Source organism: Momordica charantia, assembly GCF_013281855.1.
Source record: "Momordica charantia cultivar OHB3-1 chromosome 4 unlocalized genomic scaffold, Mcharantia_2.0 BLBB01000004.1, whole genome shotgun sequence".
Taxonomy (NCBI): Eukaryota; Viridiplantae; Streptophyta; class Magnoliopsida; order Cucurbitales; family Cucurbitaceae; genus Momordica; species Momordica charantia.
The window spans coordinates 523,165-548,951 of NW_028275162.1; the positions used below are offsets into that span (position 1 = coordinate 523,165).

General features: G+C 33.4%; 3 protein-coding genes across 5 annotated transcripts; all 3 read right to left on the bottom strand.

Annotated features, from left to right (window-relative positions):
- Positions 1-19: 19 nt before the first annotated feature.
- LOC111016821 (Leucine-rich repeat transmembrane protein kinase) lies at positions 20-11,113 on the bottom strand. 2 transcript variants are annotated; one of them, XM_022292343.2, is made up of 24 exons: positions 10,894-11,113; positions 10,562-10,733; positions 8,531-8,602; positions 8,349-8,417; positions 8,182-8,253; positions 7,834-7,905; positions 7,666-7,737; positions 7,218-7,289; positions 7,055-7,126; positions 6,896-6,967; positions 6,742-6,813; positions 6,365-6,436; positions 5,580-5,645; positions 5,392-5,457; positions 5,259-5,297; positions 5,082-5,140; positions 4,476-4,852; positions 4,191-4,386; positions 3,270-3,416; positions 2,430-2,548; positions 1,866-2,076; positions 1,522-1,762; positions 1,101-1,251; positions 20-761 (listed from the first exon to the last, which is right to left on the bottom strand). In XM_022292343.2, exons 1-24 carry the CDS (start codon positions 11,012-11,014, stop codon positions 372-374), a joined length of 3,072 nt encoding a protein of 1,023 aa, XP_022148035.1. In that variant the 5' UTR covers positions 11,015-11,113; the 3' UTR covers positions 20-371. The 2 variants fall into 2 exon arrangements, with proteins under 2 accessions (XP_022148035.1, XP_087978892.1); XM_088122766.1 differs by lacking the exons at positions 10,562-10,733; positions 10,894-11,113 and adding an exon at positions 9,175-9,776.
- A 3,434-nt stretch (positions 11,114-14,547) lies between these two features.
- LOC111016824 (protein trichome birefringence-like 43) lies at positions 14,548-18,728 on the bottom strand. The gene is made up of 5 exons (XM_022292346.2): positions 18,376-18,728; positions 16,516-16,687; positions 16,241-16,416; positions 16,012-16,170; positions 14,548-15,002 (listed from the first exon to the last, which is right to left on the bottom strand). Exons 1-5 carry the CDS (start codon positions 18,609-18,611, stop codon positions 14,693-14,695), a joined length of 1,053 nt encoding a protein of 350 aa, XP_022148038.1. The 5' UTR covers positions 18,612-18,728; the 3' UTR covers positions 14,548-14,692.
- A 1,256-nt stretch (positions 18,729-19,984) lies between these two features.
- On the bottom strand, positions 19,985-22,614 carry ACD32.1 (alpha-crystallin domain 32.1). 2 transcript variants are annotated; one of them, XM_022292348.2, is made up of 6 exons: positions 22,404-22,614; positions 22,096-22,209; positions 21,718-21,949; positions 21,454-21,571; positions 20,571-20,735; positions 19,985-20,338 (listed from the first exon to the last, which is right to left on the bottom strand). In XM_022292348.2, the coding sequence occupies exons 1-6, from the start codon at positions 22,500-22,502 to the stop codon at positions 20,302-20,304; spliced, it is 765 nt and encodes a 254-aa protein (XP_022148040.1). In that variant the 5' UTR covers positions 22,503-22,614; the 3' UTR covers positions 19,985-20,301. The 2 variants fall into 2 exon arrangements, with proteins under 2 accessions (XP_022148040.1, XP_022148039.1); XM_022292347.2 differs by having other exon boundaries at positions 21,718-21,961; positions 22,404-22,613.
- Between the last annotated feature and the right edge of the window lie 3,173 nt (positions 22,615-25,787).

A 25,787-nucleotide genomic window follows, 5' to 3' on the forward strand; every position in this document is an offset into this window, starting at 1 on the left:
GTAAAATAATCAAGACATGTATCATCAATTCAAAATTTGAGATTTGAATATTTATCTGCACGTGTCGTCGACGTATTTTTTCTATAACCATCTCAACCTCGATGGTTTGATCCCTACCGCAATTGAAATTGAGAGACTATTTTTTTTTTTAATTTCTCTTTGTTCCAAAAATAATTCCAACATTGAGTGTCGTATTTAATCACCCAATCTTGAACAAAAGCTACGCAAAGCTGTGGGCTTCAAACGAATGCTGTAAAACTTCGTCTTACACATTCAGCTACACATTTTTTTCTTTACGCCAATTCTGGCACAACCTAAAGTGGTTTTACAAACTATATCTGCACATTCCTTCGCATCTTTCTCTCATTCATTCATGGATCAGATTTGACAGATGGCAATGGGGTGTGACTTACGAGATTCTCATTCTCTTCTGCCTCCACATTGGAACTCAAGGAATCACTGGGGAAATCGTCCAATGATAAACTGTGGGTGGGGCTCAATTGTTGCCAAAAGTGATTTCTGAGGGCCTTCAATTTGGAATTGATGGCTGAAAATCCTGGATCAGAGAGAAGGGCTTGGACTGGAGTTCGACCTTCGAGCATACTGACCACTTGGGACATTAGAGGCCGCAGAGTGGGGGATGCGTTGGTGCAGAGGAGAGCCACGTTCAGCATCACCATGGCTTCTTCTGATACATAATCTGACCCCAGGGCTGGGTCTACCAACTCCAATAGGTTTCCTTTTTCTTGCAGAACAGATGCCTGTAACATTGGGAAGAAACTTAATGGAAATACTTTGTTGTGTTGTATGGATTGGAAACTGTTTAGTTGGAGATGACCATTTATTTGTGAAATATGAAACTACAAAATCATTGAAATTATAATCAGGTTTAAAACTAATGGAAAAAAGGGCAACAGAATCAAAATATTGAGCAAGCAAATGAGTTGCAGGATTAGTAACCTCTAATGATGACCTATGTTTTAGAACAATAAAAACCATGATGCAGGTTAAATATATATATTTTGAACATGCACTCGAAGCCTCAAAACATGGGAATCAACAGAGAAATAGGGAAGAACTTTTAAGGTAATTATTTTTACCCAATCAAGAAGGTAAATAAAATCCTCCTTAGGCCTGTAGTTGGTATTGCTTTTGCCACTGACAATTTCCAAGGCAACAACTCCAAAGCTATAAACGTCGGCTTTACTGGTCAAGCATCCACGCATTGCATATTCAGGTGCCATGTAACCACTACAAAAACATCGATCTTAAAAACCTTGTATTTACACCAAAATTAAACTACAATGTTTTAATAAACAATAAATCAAATCTCCCAACACTGTTTTATAGCGATGAAGCATAAATAAAACATTTATTTAAACCCAAAAGGAATATCAAAGCAAAGGACAGATTAGAGTATCAGTACTGTTATGCTTCAATTTCGAAAAACAATCTTTGGCCGGTTCCAGACTCAAATTCACCACCATGTTTTAAACCATAGAAGATTTTCACGTAACTTACATGGTTCCGGCAACTCGGGTGCTGATATGGGTATTGTCATCTTCATGAAGCTTAGCCAAACCAAAATCAGAAATTTTAGCATTGAAATCCTTATCAAGCAACACATTACTTGTCTTGATGTCCCTATGTACAATTTTTAATCTCGACTCTTCATGCAGATAGGCTAAACCTCGAGCTATACCCAGGCAAATTTTCTGCCTGGTAGGCCAGTCCAATCTCAATCTAGATGCTGGGTCATTTTCTGCATACACACAATACAAAAGCAAATAAGTTTTTTGATACTGATCAAAATTGTTTGGAATTGACAGACTTCAAAGTTGCTGAGAAGTGCAAGTTATACTCACTAAAAAGGGCACGTGATAGGCAATTATTTTCCATGTATTCATAAATCAACATCAGTTGGTTCCCATCAACACAACATCCATAAAGCTTGACAAGATTTGGGTGTTGCAGTGCAGATATCATGCCTATTTCATTAACAAATTCTCGATTTCCTTGCTTTGATTTTGACGATAGCTGCTTGACTGCAATTATAGTGCCATCTGACAAGAGACCCTGTATCAAAATGAAGTGTCCCAAAATTTCCCCATTAAATTTTATAATTACCATCACTTTCTCCAGTAGTTAGTGCCATAGTTTTGTTGCGGAATTAATTTATGCTTGAAAGACCTAAAAATAAATGTATGTTTGTAATCCGTGGTCTTGATATGTGAAAAGTAACAACATCATATAAGTCTAATAAACAAAGTTATGGAGCCTAGAGTATGCATAGGTAAAAGACTTCATGGACTTCACCTTAAATAGTCACTTTTGAATTTTGAAATGATGTGACCTTTTTGTCAATAGGGCATATCATAAAAAGCATATGATTTAGACATTCGATACCTATTAGCAAAAACACTAGTTACCTTGTACACTGCACCAAAACCACCTTCCCCAACTTTGTTTGCAGCATCAAAATTCTTCGTGGCTGCTTTAATTTGTCTTATTGTAAATAATCCTGTTTGCAGGTCTATACCTCTAAGCTCTGCACGGATTAGACTTGAGGTGTCAGAGAAAAGTGGCAAAATACAGAAGTTAACAAGGTAACCACGCCAAAATGGAAATTTTGTTGAAACATATAGAACACGAAAGTCACACGTAAAAGCCAAAATTGAGGATGTATTTTAGGCAATGAGATTAACTGCATTGGAATTCTGAGTTAAAAGTTGAACACGTAGAATTTGACACCACCATTTTTTTTTTGTGTGTTTATTTATTCAAATAGGCACAGATCTCAGAAGTAACCAGCAAGCTAGTAAAGAGACTGAGATCTCTAATGGGAGGAGAAATATTCAAATTTATAATGATTAAGAATTTTAGCATCTCGGAATAAATAATAGAAAAAATTACATTACTAACCACAAAGCATTTAATGTTCCAAGGATGTAATAAAGAGATGAAACTATGGAAAGTAGATTATTTCAACAACTTGGATATCATGTTCTCTCTCTCTCTTTCTTTATTGGATAGGAAACTCAAGATAATATTAGAGATCATGTTTTCTTTTTCGTGTATAAATAAGGCAAGTTTTCCAAATCTTCGATTTTTCTAAGGAATATGTAAGGAAAAGAAAAAACAAACAGTCAGGTACAGATATCTTGAGTTCTGATGATGTCCGGGTTAAAGTTCATATCAAATGAAAACTATATGCAACTTCGGTTTTCCATAGAGGCAACACATATGTTGAGTTCAATGGAAGATTATACCTTTATCCACAGATGCATTGCCTCCCAGCCATCCCTTCCTCCTCATAATACCTAACACCAGAAGAAGGAGAACAAATGCTGCTGCTGTTGTCCCAATAATTATGATGGCGTGATTCTTCTTCACGGGGTTCACAGGAGGTGTAAAATCTGTGAAGATGGATAATTTTCTGATCAGAAATTAGAACAGAATCTTATTAAATATAATTTTATAATAAAACTAGAGTCTTTGCATGCTAAGCATCGAAATAAAATTAAATTTAAACCAGATAATAAAGCATATAGATGCACTCCTGATGGCCTTTTCAAACGTCAGATCAATCTTGAAACCTCGTCCTCTTCAAGTTTTTGTAACCATCTCAATTTATTTCTGTATTTATTCTGATTAAACAAAATGGTATTATTCAAGAAAAGTACAAATAGTTAGCCTCCCGCAGAAGGACACAGGTTCAACCCTAACCCATGAGGTAAGGAAGATGATTTTTTTTTAAGGAAATACACGCATTTAATTTTCCGTAAGCAGAAAATAAGATATTATCAACCCTTTGGTGATGGAAGACCATAGTAATCAACCAACTGAATAAATCCCTATGGAACTGAGTCAAGGTAATCTTTTTGCAAATATTATAACCAATAGCACAAACTGAACGAGTTGCAATCTTAAAAGTTATGTTCATTTTTTATATACTAATTGCCACTGCTACTAAATTAAGTTTTGGGTTTAAGCCTACAAGGTTTGCTCGTACTCCTGCCGCTCATGACTACTATATGAATCTCGCAAATTTAACTGCTAGTAAGAAAGTGAAACGCAGAAACTTACAAAAATCACGTTCTATAACTTGTACATTCATCTAACTAGCAATAGAAGGTAACAGGTGTTAGGTAATGATTCCATTATTTGTTTCACGACTTGGGAAAACTTACTAGGATCTACTGAAATAGCAGATATCAGAGGGCCGTAATTTCCTCTAAGTGGGATTCCTGTTGTCCCTCTTCCAGCCCAGTAGAAATGGATCTTCAATGTATGACTCGTGACAACAGCAGTAAATGTTTTTATAACAGGCTTGCCTGTACCCCCTGCTTCATTTTCTATATCAAAATCTTTCAGGACCAGCTTTTCCTGCAGTCAAACAATTGAAATAGCTATCAATATCCAACAATATGATGACTGACATTCTTTTCCAGTCATAAATGTTCATAAACCAATACCTGGATGTACACATCAAAAATTCGTTTCCCAAGGCTGTTGAATGAACTGTCATTTATAAATACGATTTCTGCAAAGTGGAGTTTAACAGTATAATTCCCATTTATGAGACAGAGCCCATAGTATGTAAGAGATTGAGGAGAAATTCTTGCTCTTGTGTACAGTTCTGAATCAGTCACAGACACATTTGAAAGGGCAGATGTATTTGTTATGATATAGTTATCAGCATCAACGTCATTGTCCATAAAACTTCCCGTGCTGCTAAAAGCCCAATTCTGACCGGTATAAAACATTGAAGCACCTTCTCTATCCGCTTCATACCTTTCACCCTTTACAAATGCTTCTTTACCGCCACAGTTAATGTGCAAAGAGTAGCGATCTGATAAAGTTTTGACAATTCAAAACAGTGTGAAAACCTCCCTTCAATTCACGTAATCATAATAAAAGAAAAGTTTTCTTCAAAACTGCCAAGAAAACAAAAGCTATGAGCTCCTGATTTCAGATTTGATATTATCCCTCATTTATATATTTCAACAGGATGTATTATTTCAAGAAATGAAAAATCATTTGGAAGAGTTGCCACATTATAAGGCCAGACTTGTACTCACGCTGTTCCTTTGATGCAGAACACGGGAAGTTCCTTTTTAGGCAGGGATGGATTCTAGTTCTGTGAGCATGCAATAAAACTGAGCATATCATTTTAAAAATTAGGACTGTTATCTAGAGATATTCCTAATGACTAGTTTAGCATTCAATAAATTTTATTACGGGCACAGAAGCCTTACAATTTTTCTGCAGCCGGTGAGTAGGTCTCTACTAAATTTCTGTGAAAATGAGAGAAATTTTCTTTTTGTTATTATCCAGAATGATGCTCCGGAACAAAGAAAGTAATCAATAACTTCAAAGTACTCTACTCACACACTCCCTCGAGGACACTCAGCTGGGCTCGAGCTTTCCCAAGTAAAATTGTTGTTAGAAAGATCCCTGAATAAGAAAGATAAGAAAACGGAAGCAGTTAGCTATAGCAATGTATATTATATGCTTTCACAACAGGTATTTGAAGTGAGGATTAAGTACAAAAAATTATTCCGGAGGAAAAGGCATACACATTCTTGTTGCTTCCTAAAATCCATCCTGGAATAATTCCATTGAGCTTGTTTCCTGTCAAATATCTTCAAAAATACTATAAATATTAAAGAATGATATTACAAGACGAGAAAAAAAAATAAAAGAATGATAACTGATAATTTCACTTACGTTGAAGGAAGGAAGATAGATTCTAGATATAATTTTAACTGCTTCGGAGGCAGCTTGTTAAGTGAAAAAGGGGGGGTGGGAGCCCGTAATGATACAGCTGATTGATTTTACTTAAATGTCGTGTAGAAAAAAAAGTTTTGAGCAAAGATGGAGAAATTAGATTTTAGGTTATATCTCTTGCACAAACTTTGCTGTATTGGTTAAGAGTCATCTAAGAGGAAAAATTTAGGGGTCTATGACCTAAGGCAAGGAGACCTTTTCCCTTTCCTCTTACCTTTGTTCTTGATTCCTTTAGTTATTTGGCCGGTAAATGCCAGGAAGAGAGGTGAATTGAGACATAATAAGTGGTGGTCAGCAAGTGCACATCACACATATTCAGTATGTGATACCATCTTTTTCAGTTGAATTGGGGTGCCCTTCACAGAGTTTTTTCGTAAACATGCACCACCTATGATTAACCTAAGCTGGGTCTTTTGTTTAATCGTAATTTCAGGCAAGGGGCATCCTGTCTCCTTAGCTTCTCAGCTGTTTCTTTTTCTCCTAATTAAGTTTCTGTTTCTTATAATGATTTATAATTATGAAAATAATCGGGGAAGGGGACTGTGATGGGATGGGGAAGGATGAGTCCACTTACATGTAATCTATTTTATCTAGTTGATCGAAAGAAGCAGGAACTTCGCCAGTCAAGTCATTGTAGCTGAGGTCTCTATATAAATAAAGCAGTGTCACGTTAAGACTTCTTGGAGACAAAACAGAAGGAATTAGAGCAACAGAGCATTAGGATTATTACTGAGTGGTTAATGAAATGAAAATGGCAAATGTAAAGCGTTTTTAGGATTTACTAAAATAACTTTGACATTTCCTGGTAAGTTCATTTTGTTACAAGGAGAAATGAGGGTTTCTCAAGAGCTTTTAACCATCATTTGAACAAATTCATTCTTACTTCTTAAAACAAGAGACAACCTCTTGACCCTACAATATTTGTTAAGCAAATTCATTCTTACGACTTACAAGTTTTTCAATTTTTTCATCTCCCCGATGTATTTGGGGATTTCTCCAACAATGAAGCAATTCCTCAGTATCCTGCATCCCAACATCAAAGTCATGTCCCTGAACAATAAATGTGGAGAGTGGCAGAAAAACAAAAGCAAAGTATTCAACTAACATCGTCTTCATGGATTCCATTTTGCTCAACGGTGGAAAAGTGGACCTTCCACCTTTTAAGTCAGATATTCTCCTGAAAGTTTGAAAAATTTATAAATCACTAATTACAATAACTGTCAATATCCAATATTCTCCTAATTACAGTATCAAAACTGCATACAGATCAGTTAAACTTGTCATGGTGGAGATACTTGAAGGTATGGGCCCCTCGAGGGAGCAGCCTTGTATATGCCTGCAAGATGGAATAAATTTAACCGATCATCACTTTCTTTAAATATTAAATAACAGATGAAGCAGTAAAAAGTCACATGAACAGAGCTTACAGTTTTTCAATCTGTGTCCAATTGCTAATGAACTCGGGTATCTTTCCAGAGAAGTTGTTGTCACTTATCCTCCTTAATAATGTATGAAAAACAAATGTTAGCTGCAGAAATGAAATGTATAAAATAAAACATTAAGCAAAATGCATGGCTTCACTGAACGACGGATCAGAATGCCAGAACGTTGAGATGTTGGATATTGACAGTTAAATAAGTCATTTTCATTGGATTGAATGGCATTCAAGAAGCTTAAGATCTCATGTGAAGGATAAACAAGCAAAGACCCAAAAGATTTTTAAGATTAAGATGGTAAAGTACGTATTCGTTAATCCTGTAACAGAGAACTCAAGATGGAGTTTAACACACTGTTCTCAAAGAGATCACGGATTCCTGTCATTTAGGGAACAAATACTGTTTTTCAAAGAAAAATAATTGAAAAATGGTTACTTACATATCAGTTAAGTTTGACAACTTCGCTAGTGCTCTAGGCAATTCTCCGGTCAAGGCATTTGATGCCAGAACACTGAGGAGACAACATCACGATATTATGTGCGAGAGTTAAAACATTTGGTGAGGGTGTCACTCTTACCCAGTAAAAAAGCACGTCGAAAAGGCTTACAGTTTTTGCAAATTGACAAGTTTTCCGACCTCTGGTGGTATTCTGCCGGTAAATTGATTTCCTTCGATGCTCCTGTCAAATTTTAAAACAAACAAACACCATTAGAGAAACCACCGTAAATGATTTTCCAGAGTTGAAGCGATGTATTCTTTTTCAAGTATTCTTCTTTTTTACTGAAGGATTCACAAGTTGATTCATTATGGGCTTTGGTGTCCATGAGTTAATGGCCTCTATCGTCGTTGGTTTGATGACACACGCTTCATATGTATTTTTAATCATGCAAACTGAACCAGAGGCAACTATTACTAATTAGCATGTGCGCTTATAAAAATTAAATAATTGACATACAGGTTTCTGAGAGTGGTGATATTGGTAAGAACTTTCGGGAATGGGCCGGACAATCTATTTCCCATGAAAGAGCTGCACATAAAATTAAAGAATGCATAAAATCAAACTGCATTTAAGTCCAGACGAGCTTCAAGAATTGACAGAAAGAAATAACTCAAGACACTTACAGTTCTACCAATCGTATGGTAGCCCATTGGGGAGGGATAGAACCAGTGAGACAGTTTCGACTGAGATCTCTGATAAAAGAGAACCAAGTGCGGAATTACGAGTATTTCACACAAGTTTAACAAATTATCAGGTCCTTTAAGAGTTTAACGTATCAGAACACTGGTTTCACACTTTTACTTACAGCTGTTTGAGGTAACGAAGCTTGGAAAACTCTGGTGGCACGACGCCAGATAGATTCTGGGACTTTAGCGCTCTGAGCAAGTGATGAAATCAAATTAGATTGTAAATACATCGAAATAAGTTCGTCCAGAAAACTGACTAGAGAGTCTACTGAGAACACCAGCACAACAACGTAAATAACTCTGGAGGTCATTTTGCAGAAATTACGCTGCGATCGTGGTGTATATTCAATTATCAAATAAAAAGAGGGAGAGGAGAGAGAATAAATCATCGGTGACAGGTGAAAATGCAAACATCAACATAAGCAAGGAAATTTCAGCATCAAGGAATGTAGTAGGCCGTAGAATCTATTCCACCGGAAAGACTGTGATTATTCATACTTGAAGAGAAAATTGAAAATCAGCAGCTACATTCGGAAAACTCAACCGCACAATCCAATCCAACAAGATGAAAAGGACTACAAGTCCATCAACGTTCACTTAAAACCAGTTCAACAGTCACGATACTAATTGCAAACTTATTAGTTAATGGTCCAATCCGAAACTGGATGAACATGAACAGCGAACTCGGTTAAAACAAACAGATAGCAGTAGCTCAAACTCACAAAAGCTAAATTTCAGATATCAATAAGGGATCTGAATGGACCTTAGGCAATGTCAATGTCAATAGAGGCAGACGATAAGCTCCGCCATTACAGTGATCCATGTAGAGCATGGATAAACCTCCTAAACAATTTGACCAATGTAAATCCATTACACCTCCATTGATCCAAACTCGAATATTAGTTTCTTCTCGATCTCGCAATCTAACACGCAAGGCCTGTGGTATCTCAACGCTCTGTTCACTCTTCCCAGTCATTAGGCCAAGCGGTTCAAATGGCTGATCACTTCGTATTGCAGGTTTGCAGAAAACTTTTCCCGGGAAATTTCAGTTCCAGAGTTTTTGGCACCCCAGAAAGAAATTAAAAAAAAAAAAAATTTAAAAGTCCAAGGGCATAGATCAAAGCTGGACCCTCATATCTTTAGGCCAGGGCCATTGACATTGATATGCCCAAAATCAGGTCAGGCTGAGCCCAAACCTTTTGTTGTTCAGTAGGCCCAATATTTCTTGGGCCCCTTATTCGATAGCCAGCGGCCCAGAGAAGTAGGCCTCTCTCTCTCGGCACTAGCGTGTCTTTTCCTTTTTTCCTTTTTCTTTTTTATTATGGCCGAAATTGGTGCAAATCCCAATTCATATTAATGATAGACTTTTCAGGCCAAAAGAAAGCATGAAAGGTATAACTTCCAATCATTTAGACAAAAATATATATGAAAAAATATATATATAATACTTTTTTTTATATAGACTCTAATATTTTTTTTTGACAATAATAAAATATATTATTTTATTTAGTACAATGTATTTTTTTAATACAATTTGTTGGAGGTAGAAGATTGAATTTACAATCTTTTAATTAGAAATATGTATCAAATCATATATCAACTATTACTGGTTTAGAAATATGTATCAAATCATATATCAACTACTGGTGCACTAGCTTTGGCCAATAAAATATATTACAGTTTACATTATAAATTTTGTATTATAATTATTATACTGTTTGCGACAAACGATAATGATATCTTTTTTCCTTAGCATTAACCGAGAACTTCGTGGTTGTAATACTAATACCACACTATGCACTAAAATAATAAAATCACCGACTCACGTGCTATAACTTTTAATTTTTCATTGTCAAAAAGGAAAAAGAGAAAATAAAAACTTTTAATTTTTCATAACAACAATGTCAGTGCCAGTAGTGAACAGTAGTTGAATAGTGGCAACGATTTAAATATACTTACCACTATTAAAAGCATTGATAATATAAGAGCTTAAACATTATAATAATTATAATTTTGTGGTTTTAAAAAAAAATAGAAGTATATTAGGTCTTTAGGTTAATTTATTTCAAGTTAAAAAAAAAAATTTGGCTGAAGGAGGAGAACAGAGTCAAAGGGAGAGAGTGAGGAAAAAAGAGAGGATCGGATCGTACATGGCGACGATATGGCAAGTGGAGTTGTGGTTGAAACTGCAATCGCAGGTGACGGAGCTTTCGAAGCCTTTTCTTCCATTAACGCGCCAATTTCCTTCTCCACTGCAAGGATCTTGAGTGAAATTCCAGTCGCTTTTCCCTATCTTCTTCTCGATCTCTTTCAACGCTTTCACTGCAACACAACAATTCGCATCAAATTTCTGTCAATTCGCCTGTTTCAGTTCCGCCACAGCTTGAATCGGAGTGAATCGATTAACTCCGAGCAATTGAGCTTCGAAGGAGAAAGAAATCGATTGAAATTTGGGGAGATCAATTTTTTTCTGTTTCCGTACCTTCGTCTCGTTGAAGCTTGGCCGTAGCTGCAAGTCCAAAATTAGCAAACAGCAGCAGTAGAATCGAATAGAGGATGTGGATTTTGGCTCTATGATTTTGAGATACAGGCTCGGCCGCCATTGACGAACAATGGAACTTATTCTGAGAGCTTTGAGTCTCAGTCCGAGAGCTATGCTCTGAGAGTGTAGAGAGAGAGAGAGAGAGAGAGAGAGAGAGTAGAGAATGCTAACAGAGCATGTGGAATAAGATATTTATATACAGAGTACTGCTCGTAGAAGCTTGAAGAGTGATTGCAAATTATAAATGTCAATAAAATACTCTTTATCTCTCCTTTCACATCAAATGACGACAAAATATATTGGAGCTACTGTTTATATCAAATCATAACAAAGCATTAGAAATAATAACTGAGGCTATAGTGAGATAAATAATATCCTTTTATTTATTTTTAATGCATATTATGATTTTAGAAAGTGACAACTTCTATTGTATTATATATTTTATACACCACTATTGATTTATGAGCTATAGTGATCGGTGTAGTTGTACATGTGCACAAATTTAGTTTAAACTTGCATGTATACGTAGAAGTCAATTTTAATACAGTTCTAAAAACCATACATCTTCCCTCGAAAGATTGTAGATTATACAAACTGGTGTACACCACTTTTGATTTATAAGCTATAAACATTTGTTGTAGTCATGCGCCTATACAATTTTATTGGTATAAATTAAATCTTCAAATTTTGATACGTGAAAGCCAACTTAAGTATAATTCGAACTGGATTAAGGTATATGTTTTCAACATAAAACTCATAAGTACGAATTGGTATACACCAGTCTTGATTTATGAACTATAATCACCTGTACAAACTTTGGGATAGAAATTCAATCTTCAAAGTTAAAATAACTCAGAATGAGACTTAAACTGGGGAGATTGAAGTATATGATACGGCGAATTATGTAAAATGCCACGCAAGATTTCCACTTTCAAACCAAGAAGTGGCCAAAGAAAGAGCAATGGAGAGCATGGCAGCTTTGGCAATGACCGGAGCGGCAAATCGAGCGGCTGTCGTTTTCTAGTTACAATTAACGTAAAACGCAGATGCGTGGCCATTGCATTGTTTTTTGGACAGACTTACAAAGCTCTACGTCACGTCGACAGTAAAAGTAAAACGACGTGTCGGCCCCAGTGGGAGTGCGGAGTCGGGGATGATTATGATTGTGAAAGCAGCGGCTCTGTCTGGGCTCCTCCACGCAGACACAGTTTACAAAACCGCGTTTTACAAAGCTGAGTGATACGACCAGAGACACTTGTTTGCAATTGCATGGTTTTTTTTCTTTTCTTTTTTTGTCATTATTATAATACATTTCAAAAAGTTATTTTATTATATATAATGGAATAGAACAACGTGAACATCAGATTTTCTTTCTTTTTTTTTTTGGTCCACGAGAAAAAAGGCAAATCGAACTTATAATCTGTAATTTTCATTTGTGATATTGTGTGTTTGAGTTATACACTACACTATATATAGTCCATGATTGAGATTAAAATATCAAATGTTTGATTCAAAATATATACTTTAACATATACAAATTAAATTTACGAGTGCCACACGTGATCATCATAACTCGTGGTCAAGTATCCCAACTCCAATTTTTTCCTCAATAATAAATTATAGAAATAGACCTCTTCCCTTAATTTATAAATATAAGTTAAAGTTTTTTTTAAGTACAATATATACTTAACACACTCGAACTTAGTTATACAACTTCAATTTTCAAGGTTGGTTCTACTAAAAAAATTATTCAAATTTCTCTTAAAATCGACCTAAGGGGATAGCCCACGAGCAGAAAAAGATGTGGTCAGACAGAGACATATAAAGGCTAAGATATTTTTTGAATGAAAGGGTAAAAAATGATCCAAATTTCATCCCACTATTTATGAAAACATTGATACATTTTGCATGCTAGCTGGCATTTTTTGTCGAAACCCATAATTTGGAATAAATTATAAAGTTAGCCTGGGCCATTTTTACTTGGTCTTCTCCAGATTCGCCTACTCCAAAAGGTTGACTTTGACTCTTGTGTATATCCAATTATCCATCCCTTCCCACCCTTGCTAGTCAAATCTACTACGCGCTTTATTTATTCTTCCCATCCAATTAATAACAAATAAAACCCTAGTTTCTTGACTTTTTAGCCTCTCATCGATATGTACCCAATTTAATTCTTTCACACTCACCTCTTCACTTATTCGCACAACAATAATTAATAGCTATGCTCAAATTTATTAATATTTATTAGATTACATCTCAAAATCAATTGAAATTAGACTGATTCATTTATATTATAAACCATTATTGTCTTTTATGTTTGAGATAACGTAAGACTGTTTTAGAAATTTAGACATTTTTCTAAGTATTTTATTCTAATTCCGATTTTACAGTTATTTATTGCATTAATTATTGTTGACCCTATACTAATTTTCAACACAAATCTCTTAATTTACTCATTCAAAAGCTTAATTTACTCTTTCAAAAAAGATTGATTTTCCCTTAATTCAGGTGCTCAATCTTGAAACACAATTCAAAATTACAGAAACGTCTTTTGAAATCTCGATAAACATATATCCGCATATTCAAAATCATAGTATATATCCACTTAAATATCCTCATATATACATTCAAAATCACTGTAGTATATATCTGCATATCTACATATATACAAGTTGAGTTATAAGATATATTCACTTATATATCCGCATATCCGCATATATACAAGTTGAGTTATAAGATATATCATAGTCAAATCACTTACTATATCCTCACACATACAATATTTCACACCAAATCAGAAATTGAAAACATCCGTTGGAATGCAAACCTTTCAATCTGGAGATGAACTACTCTGGCGACTAAGAAAAATGGAGGCAGTCGGAGATGAAGGCAGGCAAACATCGGTCGGAGACGAAGGCAGGCAAAAATGCCCGGATAATAAGAACTGACATAAATCTCTTTGAAGATGGTCGGAGATGAAATGCTCTTGCGACAAAGAAAAGCGGAGCCGACCGGAGAGGAAAGACAAATGGTCGGAGAAGAGGAACGGAGGGTCGAAGGAAGGAAAACTGACGGTCGGAGGAAGAAAAGAAAAACGAGGAAGAAGAAAGGAGTGGGTTTCAAAAATGGATGGGTTTTTGGGATTCTGTGATTTTTTTTAATTTTGGAAAGTATCATTAGCACGGATTTGACCTCCCAATTTACCAATTCTAAATTTTAATAATTATTTAATATTGAGATGGATCCTAAGGATATACTAGTAATTTGGGATGCTCACGTTTGAGCTTTTGGGTTATGATACCTAATATACTCATCTTTAATATGACATAGGGTGGGAGGTTCTCTACTCGAACCCTACGTTGTTGTTTTCTATTAATTTATAATGATTTTCACTTATTAAACGGTGGTTTATTCAATATTAACAAGATCATGGAAAAATTGACCATTAATTAAATTAAAATTCATAATTTTTTTCGAATAAGCTAACCCAATATCATTTTATTATGAAATTTTATCGAGATTAAGTTGTATAACTATTGAAAGCACACCATAATACTTGTGTTCAGTGTCTATTCAAATGAAAACATATACCAATAAGTAAAAATTGCAACAATGATTGAATATATATATTTTTAATTTAAGATAAAGATTGCAGTACTCATCAAAATTAAAAGTTGAATTCCATCAAATTGAAAGTTTGGGATTGTTTGTTTTTTTTAAAATTTGCAATAATATAATATTAAAGTTGTTGGTTGTTTGAGAGGAGAGCTGCGTAGAAGAGCTCGTTCCAAGTATCCGGAACTCCGGCGAGGCACCAGTGGCTACAGTCCATGTCGTTGTGGCCGCCGTGGCCGTAGACGGAGGGGTGGCCGTCTTTTCTCAGCTGCGACAGCGTGGTGATATTCAGCAAATAAACTGGCTTCCTCATCCGCTGCAGCACTCTCTCCACCGTCACCTCCGCCGGATGTGGGCCCCCCGGGTACTCGGGGCCGCCCAATGGCCTCGTTTCTCCGCCGCAGTTCCCTCCAGCCTTACCCCACAAACTCCCACTGTTCCAAACAATTAAGGAAAAATAGAAAGGTTAAATCGGAAACTAATTCACAATTTTTTTCTATTATTTCGAAATTAAACCTAAATAATAGGCACAAATAGGAAGAAAAATTGGATAAAAGTTAGCTGCTTACCCTGTGTAAATATCTCCCTACTTAATTACCCTAAGAACTATTTTTTATATTTTATTTCTATTCCTTTATACATTAATCTCTATTGATTGTGTTATTTCTCTAAAAAAAACTCAAAAAAAAAAAAAAACTCTTAATTGTGCCAAATCCCGCAAGTTTCTCTTAATTGTCAATCACAGTTAACAAATGGTCAACTATTTTAGTTACATTTTCTCTTTTTTATTTTATACATTTATCTTTCTTAGTTATATTTTTTTTTAAGGAAAATGGTTGTCTTCTTATTGATGACTAGTCTTATCCGGAAAAATATAAAATGAAACTAAACCTTAAATTACAAAAAAAAAAAAAAAAAGTGTAGACTTTGTCGTTAGCTTCAAAAATACCTATATCCAAAGTTTCCATATAATTCTTGATATTTCTTGGACATTTCAAAAATACCTTTTGAGTAACTATCTATTAATATTTGAATGAAACGTTCGACATAACATAATTTAGGATGATGTGACAATCAAGATGGAAGTTTGCTGGATTTCCTACACAATTTTGTCACGGTCTCCTCTTAAAAATAGATAGCTTATTCTACATTCACTCTATTTTTAGATTTAATCCCGTCAAACTTACACGTTAATTGTCACATCAATCCATATTCTGTCATATCAATTTTTCGTTCAACATATTAACGGATGTTTGTTGAGGGGTATTTGTAAATAGTAGTATTGACACTTTGGAAATGTTATTTGTGTTTTTTCAAAACAAAGGAAAAATTAGAGATTTTTTAAAAATATATATATATATTAAGCTAATGTAAACTAATTGAAAGAAAATTCAAAACTAAAATAATAATTTAACCCAAAAAAAAAAAGGTTGAGTGGAATACTCGGAATGGTCCGGGGAGACGCCTTGGAAGAAGACACTGGTTTTGGCAGGATCCACATTTTGGTCCACCCATCGAGCCCAAGTTGTCAGCCCTTTCTCAAACGCAACCACACGATTCATGTCCTTGTACGTGCCTTCACCATCTTGAATCAAATCCCATCTGCACCCCAAAAAACAAAAAAAATTAATATTAAAAGAAAAATCAGTTAATTAAATGTTGTTGATCATACGGTTGCTTTCTCCCAGTGTGCAGCCACCAATGCCACGAATTGAAAACCAACACGTCAGCTTCTTTCCACGTATTTGCAGTCTCAATGGAGTCGAGTTTGAGGATTCTCCCCATTCTCGTGCCTATAATGTCCACCAGAAATGCATTTCTAAGGAACATGATCTTCAACTCGTATTCCTACACAATTAAATCATTTTTGTTACTTCAATTAAATATTAATCAGACATATATCAGGCAAAAGTAGATTAATTAACATATGGTATTGTATTGGCTCACGGGAAATATGAATTTGGACAATCCTCCGATTCTAGTAAGAGTGTAAGTAGCTTGCGGAACAGACATGTGGAGCATACACGTGAGCGATTGCCACTGATTCAAACTCAACGAGTCTCCCACGAACATTATGGTTTTTCTTCTGAATTTCCTCATGAATTCTCCACCATTGAATCTGCACCAACAAAATTCTCGCTATTTTTATGTTTGAGCATGTTTTATATTGGTATCTACCCGCTTGTAATTTTCAATAAATATAAGCATTTAGTAATTCTTCTTTTTCAACAAAATCAAGTATATTGTTTATTGTTTTTTTTTTAATTTCTTCTAAAAACATAAATACAAGCATTATTTTTTTTTGGGATTTAAAATGCATAATAAAAGTTAAAAAAATAAAAATAACATCAAACTTTTTGAAAATTTAAAAATCATAGAAAATTTATACTTTTTTAAATCTAAAATTTTAAAGTATTATCCATAAAAACGATTGAACAATAAACAATACACAATTAAAAAAAGATATAATTTTATTTTTTTAATTAAAAATAAACGAGAAAAAAAAACATAAAAATAAAAAACGAGAATATTACGAAATGCGAGGGATTTTCATTATTATTTTAACATAAATTTGCGGTGTTATCTCTCCTTGTATGGAAGGGATGACAAAGGCAACCTAACAACCTATCATCTAAGGTTGTTGTACCCTCTTTTACATGACAAATAGAAGGGAATTAATTGGTCGCAAGAAAAAATATATGTAAATAAATAATGAAAAAGCACTCTCAGCCACACAATTGGAATTGGGAAAATTGTTTTTCATTTTCAAAATGGAAAAAAAAATTTGAAGTTTGAATCTTCATGCTCTGTATCATTGTTAACTATAATATATATAATATGTAATTATCTATTTCCGAGAAAAGGAAGTTTAAAAAGAGAAAATTCAGATACGTAAGGTCGAGACTGGATAAAGGGAAAAAAAATTAAAAAGGAATATAATTAAAAATCACTCTCCCACACACAAGTGGAATTGGGAAAATTGCTTTTCATTTTCAAAATGGAAGATTCAAATGTTAGATTGGCCATTCTATCTACAGCAGAATTGGTTAATATGTCCAATTACACATTAAATATTGGATTCAAATCCACTCTCTCTCAATCATGAAATAGAAATACATAGAGATATATATAATGTACAAATCATAATAAAGATAATATATTCCAAAAACTAAAGAATCCAATATCCATTTCCTTACAAAGAGATCAATCGATATATTTATTATACCAATAATATAATAATTAATGCGAACATAAATATTAATTATAAAGAATTGAAAATTCATAAATACAAAATCATTTTTATGAAATTTTCATAGAAACTTGGAAATCTCCCCATACAACTCATCATAGGAGAAAAAATTCAAATAATGATAGAGATATTATTATTATTATTATATAAGAAAAATGAGTGAAATGCATGTATGTAATAATTGATAATTAGTATCAACAGGAAAAATTCTTATTAAAAAATGAATGATTATTCTTTTTTTTTTTTAATTTCAATTTTTTCTAATTTAAAAAAGAAAAGATTGAGCTGTGAATTTTATAATAATAATCAACTTAAAGATAAAGTGCTGAATTGTTCATTCAACAATTCCAAAAATCTCCTCCAAATATGAAGTCATACAGAGTTCAGTGTCGAAATAACAAGAAACTTTTGTATAAAAACTAGTGATTGAAACTTCAAAATATGCTTCTTTATATTACCAGAATCTCAATCTCAACAGTTTTCTTGGGAAAATAAAGAAATCAAGAAACAAAATTTTAAAATAGAAAAAAGAAAAGAAATGAAAGAAGGAAGTGAACCTTGGCAAGAGGCAGCGAGAGGGCTGCCATCGGTATCTGAGATAGAGCTGATCGGGGCGGCCATTTCCGAGGCAGTTAAATTCCTTCTCTATAAATGGACAACTAGACGACGCGTCGTAAAGAGGGTACGACGAGTCGGCCACCCACCGCCCTTCAAAATAATCGCACCCATGAGCTTGATGAACAGCAGCCGCAGCCAGAAGAAACAGAGCAACAAAAATTTCAGAGCCACGCATTTGAATCTTCAGCCTTGGGAAAATGGGTGTAGAAGGAAGAATGGAATCTCGTATTTGTATACAAGAAAAATGAAAAATGAAAAATGGTTGTCAAGTTCATTCATGTACCAATCACTGGGATTAATGGACTGTCTAATTAATTATATTCTTGGATTATATGGTAAGTGAAATTGTCACTTGTATAATATGGATTATGATTTGTCTTTTTTATTTTTATTTTTTTTTGTTTTGTTTTTATTTGTGGAGTTGAGTGTCAGTTACAACAACTTCTTCTGTCTTCTCTTCGTTCTTTCATTTTCTTGTTCTATTTATTCAATCCCATGCTAATTCCTACTTATGGAAGGAAAAGTTTAGATAATGAAGAACCATTAATTTTGGTTCTACTTCTTATTGGGTTTTATTTTAACATTTTGTTTAAAATATAAGTTTTTCTATGTAAAGTAAATCGCTCATGGTATGATATTGCAAGTGTTTTTGTTTAATAAAGTGAGGGGTATGAGTGAGAAATTAAAAGAGGAGGCATATTCTAATGGTGCTAAAATTTACAAGCATTTGACATTTATGAGTTATGTGATGCTTTTGTCAAAGTGACCGACAATCTACTAATCTACTGAGAAAAATAAAAATAAAAAAAGCTAATGATACAAATAAAGGATCCTTATTATCACCTACATGTTTCTTTATTTATTAGAATGAAAAGTTGGATAAATATTGAGTTTTAGAGTAAAAAAAAAAAACACTATTGAAAGTGATCCAACAATAACCTACTACTCCTCCCTACCATTTTAGATATATCATTAATTTTCTTATCTATTTAATGCATGGGATGGTTATGAAAATAATAATTACATTATGCTAAACTACTTAGTCTACAATGATTAGAGGGGAGGGAGAAGTACTAAAAAAAAAGGAAAAGATGAGGGAGAAATTTCTCATGAAATTACGATTAAATATAAAGTCGTTATGCAAGACTATGTGATTAGCTAGAATATGTTAAAATATGAGAGATAAAAAGTGTAGAGTGGTTGAAGATGCTCGACGTAGACATCTATGAGTAAAGAATATAAGATGTATATATTAATATCAATTTAGTCCATCTCAGAATATAAATTTTATACAAATACAAGTAGTAGTATTAAAAAGTTATCTATGATGTCAAACGGAATATAACTCAAGTGGTTAAGACACCTATCTCTGACCAAAAAGTTATGAGTTCGAACTTCCACTTCGCATGTTGTAAACCAAGCATCCATGGCAAAAAAACTCACATAGTTCTCGACATAATTTTCAACCTACCATGTCCCTTAATTTTGTTCCCAAAGAAGTTGTTACCACACATAGTTTAAGGTGATTTCCCTCAGCCACGCCAAAAATTATAGAAGTAGAATTGATACTTAAATATAACATATAGACCAATTTCAGATACAAGTTGGATATAAAACCATCATATAACATAGCAATAGCCAAAAGCCCAATTTCCAGCAACAACATTGTACAAAGCAGGACATTACAACAAACAAGATACACATATACTTTGACAGTAATCCATATTTATTCATAAGTATCTTGTAGTTCTTGGGTATCCACCTATAGGCTGTATGGATACAAAGACACTGGATGGTATAGATCGGGTGTGGTTTGAGCATACCATATATCTCACGTGTTTGTATGCCTTTGACAAAAACAATTCTCAGAATTTCGGTAGAGTAATCCGCAGCAATCCATCCCTACACCGACAAAAAAAAAAAAAAAGAAGACGAAAACAACAAGCCACTAATAAGCATTTAAGGTATAAAATAACGGGTATGGAAATGAACAGTTTGGCTATTTGTCATACAAATCCATGAGCGAAGGGTAAAAAAAATAGAAAGATAAAATGCATGGCAGACGTGAATAATTAGCATCATGAAAGTACTGGGTCAGAAAGCATGAGGTTGAATAAATTGTCTTGCTACTTACCAGAACTCAGCTGATACTCCGTCCTTGTTAATGTTGATCGGAAGTGGCCACACCACTTGGTAAGGTCCTTGTAAAATCTCTCTCTTGTGATATGAACGGATAGATTCTCTTGAACATCCTACCATTTCATGGTATTGATTTGAGCGTTTGCCGATTATGGTCAACCTGCAAGAGAACAGCATTTCACCATCATATCAATGCCATTATATGGTCATTTAAACTTACTTATGTTTTATGATCCAGTAGTTATTTAGCAAGCTATATATCATATAGAAACTATTGAATTTGAATTGTTTCTTCCGTATTCTGTTAGGATGACAAGTTCCCTAACATCCTAATTTCGTCTAGAACAGGGATTTTTTCTTAAGAAATGATTAAAATAACCCACGGGGCTGAGGATGGTAGGGGCATAACTTAAATCCACCCCATTTCCATTCCTATAATATCAGTAGTCCATGTACAGCCTATAGGTCTCATGCTAACATTCAAGCTTATTCTTATCTTCATCTAATAGCTTGAACTTTAGCTTGAGTTTGATGATATCGAACAACCTATGAACTTAGGGTTAACTTAAACATTGTGATCAGTAGGACATCCTGACTAGTGTCATTTTTACTTCAATATTTAAATCCAAATCCAGTGTGTTGAAAATAAATAAATGAATAAAATTACAATAGCTTGTAAATCTAGTGATAATTTAGCACATGGAAATTAAGATTTCAAATGCTTTTTAGTGTAACTTTCAGGGAGACTTAAGAATATGCAGTTGAATCAGATAGTTCTGAACATTGGGGAGGATTAATAATTGAAAAGGTACAAGATCTGAATACCACATTTAAAACTACAAATTTTAAAGTATCTTTATAAAAAAACATTGTCTTACTTTTGATCATCGACCTCAACTCTGATGTCATTGATCTTGACTCCTGGAATTTCCACGGTTAGTACATAACCTCTACCTGATTCTGCCACATCCATCCTCGGAGAACATCCACCAATTCCTGTGTTAAATAAGAACAGTGGAAGTAAGTTTTAAAGCACTTTCGATTCTCATTAAAAAGGAAGAAGTAAAATCTCAGTGGCCAAGGGCCTGCCAAGGTGCTTTATACTCGTTTATCAATTATCAATTGGGAAATCAATAACCAACCATTTGATCCAGAGGATGGCTGCTTTGTCTCCGAAACGAAATGGTTGTTATGTTCACTGATTCCAAAGCATGCCCTGGCAAACAATGGAGGTTCAGACGCAATTAAATTGAAATTCTGTGCCACGGGCTGTTCTATTCCAACACCCGGAATCCTTCCCTCCGTTGCAGGTCTTGAATATAATGGTCCTTCATAAGCATCCAGGGACGCTTGAGAATTAGATCTTTGATTACCCTGATATATATTCTTCAAAAAAGAAGTCAGAGGAAAAGAAAAAAAAAAAATCAGGTCTCCATAAATAGAAAGTAAAATATAATGAAAGAAATATGATGTCAAATCAAAAATGGATTAGGTAAATTTAGTTTCTTAACATAAAGCACCTCTGTAATCGAAGCCTGCCTCATATAAGCACCACAAGACTCGGATCCTTGCCGCGCAAAGAACATCCTGTTATCGCACCTTCGAATGACAGAGCTTCCATAGCTACTGCAATTCTAATCACCCAAAACCAAAAAAACGATGATCGATCGAGCAAATCCAATCCAGAAACTAACAAAATGAGCACCGGGAAACATGAAATGAAGTGTACAGCAGAAATTTCTGCAATAACCCCGCTCGATCTAATTCTAAACCCACAAAAGAAAACGGTTCGCCGGATTTAATGAAAGAAAGATAAACAGAAGAGTACCGCGGGGAGAACGTGTGCGTGAGCAGCGGAAATATCACCGGCAGGAGCAAGGTGGGCGGCGATCATGTCGAGTCTGCGTTTCCCGGCATGGTTCTCCATCGAAAAAGCGCCGAAAAGCTGGAGAAAATAAAACCCTCTGATAAAACTGTAGCAGTTTCTGGAGAAGACTGAAAATGCGTTTGTAGTGTTTAATAATTGGCGCGCGCAGGTTGAGGAGTAGGGAGAGAGGAGATTTTTTTAACTTAATTATGATGGGACGGTTGTGGGACCCATTAGGATAAACAAAAGTCTTGGTTTGAAGACGTACTGTTGCCACGTGAGTGAGGAGGCAAAATATCAGCCGTAGATATTATCTAATCACGTCATTGTTGTCTGATCTTCGCATGAGAGGACTGTAGTGGTCAAATGATTTAAAATATATTTCATATATCTCTCTCTCCTCCCGAGGAACCTTTTTTTTATTATTTTTAATTATATAATTTTTAACTTTTGGGCCTGGAAATTGACTGAATGGGCCCATGATTGCTTCGGTCATGGATCCTGTCGATGTCTAACCATGGCCCGGCCCAACTTAGGTTGAACAAGTAAAACGGGTGAAAATTTAAAATATTATCCATTCGAGCTACAATGAAGATTTTCTTTTTTACCTTCATGATTGTTGAACTCATACACACACAAACACATATATATATATATTTTTATTATTATTTGATGCACCGTAGAGCAATAAGCTTATGATTCAGCCAAAACGAAAAATAAAAACATATACAATTTTCAAAAAATATATATATATATATATTTTTTATAGAAAAAGGATTCAGTTGCACCTTGCCTCGTATAATTTGACACCCTTCATTGTCTGATGTTTTAAATGTCAATATCGATTAACGTATGTTAAAGTCTTAATTTTATAAAAATGATAACAAAGATATTGATAAAATGTATATTTATATTTCTGGAAAACAAAAATTATAGACATAATTAAATTAACAAATAAGAATTTAACTATTTTTAATTTTTTTAAAATATCTTATGGTTAATATTATTTACATATATTTTGTTTATGTTTCTTTTATATTTTATCGAAAATTTTGAGATACTATAGAACTATTGTTCCCTCCTTTGTGTTTATGTCAAATCTATAAACATACAATTTGAATATTAATTATCCAATAGCTAATATATAATATTATAATTTACCATTTGATTTTTTATATCAACATAAATATACAGTAATAAAAATATTTTTACATTTTTAATAAATGATTTTTATTAATTAATTGCATAAAAAAATATAATTCTTAAAAATAAAAAATTAAAAACATACTTATTTTTGGCTAATTTGTAAATTATTAATACTAAATTTGTAGTGAAGCCCTAGACGAAACTGCTCGATCTGCTATTGTGTTCAATTATATCTTTTTTTGAGATGATCTTAGCCTCTTTCTTTTCTCTTCCCCTCTCCCAATATGTTAAATAATTAATATATTTATGCTTAACAATTCAAATGGATTTTAAAGAGTTTATTCGATATATAGATGAAAATTTAATAACAATTTTATGCTCGAAATGTATGCTTGTTTTTGTTTGTGAGCAATCCCTGTTTTTTAGTACAATGTCAATTTATGCTTTGTGTGCAAGCAATCAATATATTCTATGTTGATTTCCCATCGTGATCATCTTTTTTTTTTCCAAATTGTGATAATCTTTTTCCAAATCGATTGTGTTTCTATTGACAAATGATAATAAAAGCAAACTACTTCACATATCGATATATATTGGGATAGATTTTGAAGTAGTGTTATATTTCTAAAATCATATGGATTATTCTGAAACATTACTTTTACCAATTAAAGTGAGTTCGGGACAAAAGAGATATTATAATTATGTCAAAATTAATCTCAAACATATACTTATTTAATATTTCTTTTGAAGTTTTATCCCTCCATACTTAAAAGTCCACGAATCTTCAAGTATCATATTTAGTACAATTAATTTTTTTAACAACATAATAAATGTGGTATTATTATTTTATTTTTATTTTAGTAAGAATGATGAGTAGTTTATGTTGTTATTGTTATATTACGTGATAAATGACCATTGAGAATAGTTTATAGTTGATATATTATTTTGTAATTTATCGTGGTTATAATTATATGATATATATTTTCGATCAAAATGTCATATGTTCCAATTTTCTCGGTCTTCTTTATGTAAGTTGTGTAGTACATAGAATTTTGTTGGATTTACAAAAATATTTTAAAAAATTAAAAATCAAAAGGTAATTTTTTTGCTTGAAATATACTCAAAGACAAAGCTCTCACCCGTAATGAACAATATATTGCTATAAATGGTAGATCAAAGTTGTAACCATGGCTTGATTAGAACAACGTCAACTTAACCTGCACATATTGATAAAATAACTAACTAACTCACTTTACAAATTACTATGGGATGGTTTCACGATTGTTAAATAGACTAAACTATAACTTGCAAAAGTACCTGAGAGTCTCGATGATTCTATGACAATCCAATGTGAAACAAATCTCTCGTATTCATCTTACATAATATTTAAAATCACAATTCATATTTTTTCGAGTATTAGGTATAAGAAAACGAAATAAACTAATAGACTAGACCTAAATCAATAAACTGAAACCAGAACCAATAAGATGCAAAAAATGACACAAAGAAAGCGTATGTCTTTTATCAGTGCAGTTACAATATCAATATACAAGTTCAATTTGTAAACATATTTGATTATATGTTAATCAAATTAAAAAAAAAAAAGTGTATACCTATCTTAACTCTATTCATAACAAAATACAACTCAAATGGTGGGTCATCTCTATATAAATTGATAGATATTGAGTTGTTTTTCACCCATCTATGAGATTATACATACAAATTGTATTAATATATCTCAAAGGTTCAAAACATAAATAACTTCCTCTTTAATTTATATGTTTTATTATTTGTTTTAATAAGTATATAAATGTTTTAAATTATCTCGTCAACATACGAGTATAGTTTATTGGTCAAGATATCTTGCTCATTTCATAAAAGTCGAAGGTTCAATCCCTCATCTACAATTCATTGTACTTAAAAAATAAAAAAACATTCACTCAAAATTTCATGCCCAAATCAAGGTGCACTTTTATCAATATTTTTATTAAGATATTTATTTATTTTAAGTTTATGTCATTTCACCTCGCATGTTTTATGTATATTAGTTATATGAAAAGTATTGATAATGTGTCATTAAACATAGGCCAATTGGTGAAGGGATATATTCAAATCTTCACGGAAGAATAAATTTTTTTCCTTTTGGGAAAAAAAAATATTGATAACCTAAGTTTGCACATTTTCTAATTTGTTTGATGG

Bases quoted from the DNA above. Each gene is read 5' to 3' on its own strand.
- LOC111016824 (XM_022292346.2), bottom strand. From the start codon at position 18,611: ATGCGTGGCTCTGAAATTTTTGTTGCTCTGTTTCTTCTGGCTGCGGCT. The intron at 16,688-18,375 runs GTTCACTTCCTT...TTGTTGGTGCAG, and splicing joins TCTCGCTGCCTCTTGCCAAG to ATTCAATGGTGGAGAATTCA. The intron at 16,417-16,515 runs GTGAGCCAATAC...TTAATTGTGTAG, and splicing joins TGTCCAAATTCATATTTCCC to GAATACGAGTTGAAGATCAT.
- ACD32.1 (XM_022292347.2), bottom strand. From the start codon at position 22,502: ATGGAGAACCATGCCGGGAAACGCAGACTCGACATGATCGCCGCCCAC. The intron at 22,210-22,403 runs GTACTCTTCTGT...TTGGGTGATTAG, and splicing joins ACGCACACGTTCTCCCCGCG to AATTGCAGTAGCTATGGAAG. The intron at 20,339-20,570 runs GTAAGTAGCAAG...TTGTCGGTGTAG, and splicing joins GGAGTATCAGCTGAGTTCTG to GGATGGATTGCTGCGGATTA.
- LOC111016821 (XM_022292343.2), bottom strand. From the start codon at position 11,014: ATGGCGGCCGAGCCTGTATCTCAAAATCATAGAGCCAAAATCCACATC. The intron at 8,603-10,561 runs GTACGATCCGAT...TCACTTGCTCAG, and splicing joins ACTTGCCATATCGTCGCCAT to AGCGCTAAAGTCCCAGAATC. The intron at 6,437-6,741 runs GTAAGTCGTAAG...TTATTTATATAG, and splicing joins ATGAAAAAATTGAAAAACTT to AGACCTCAGCTACAATGACT.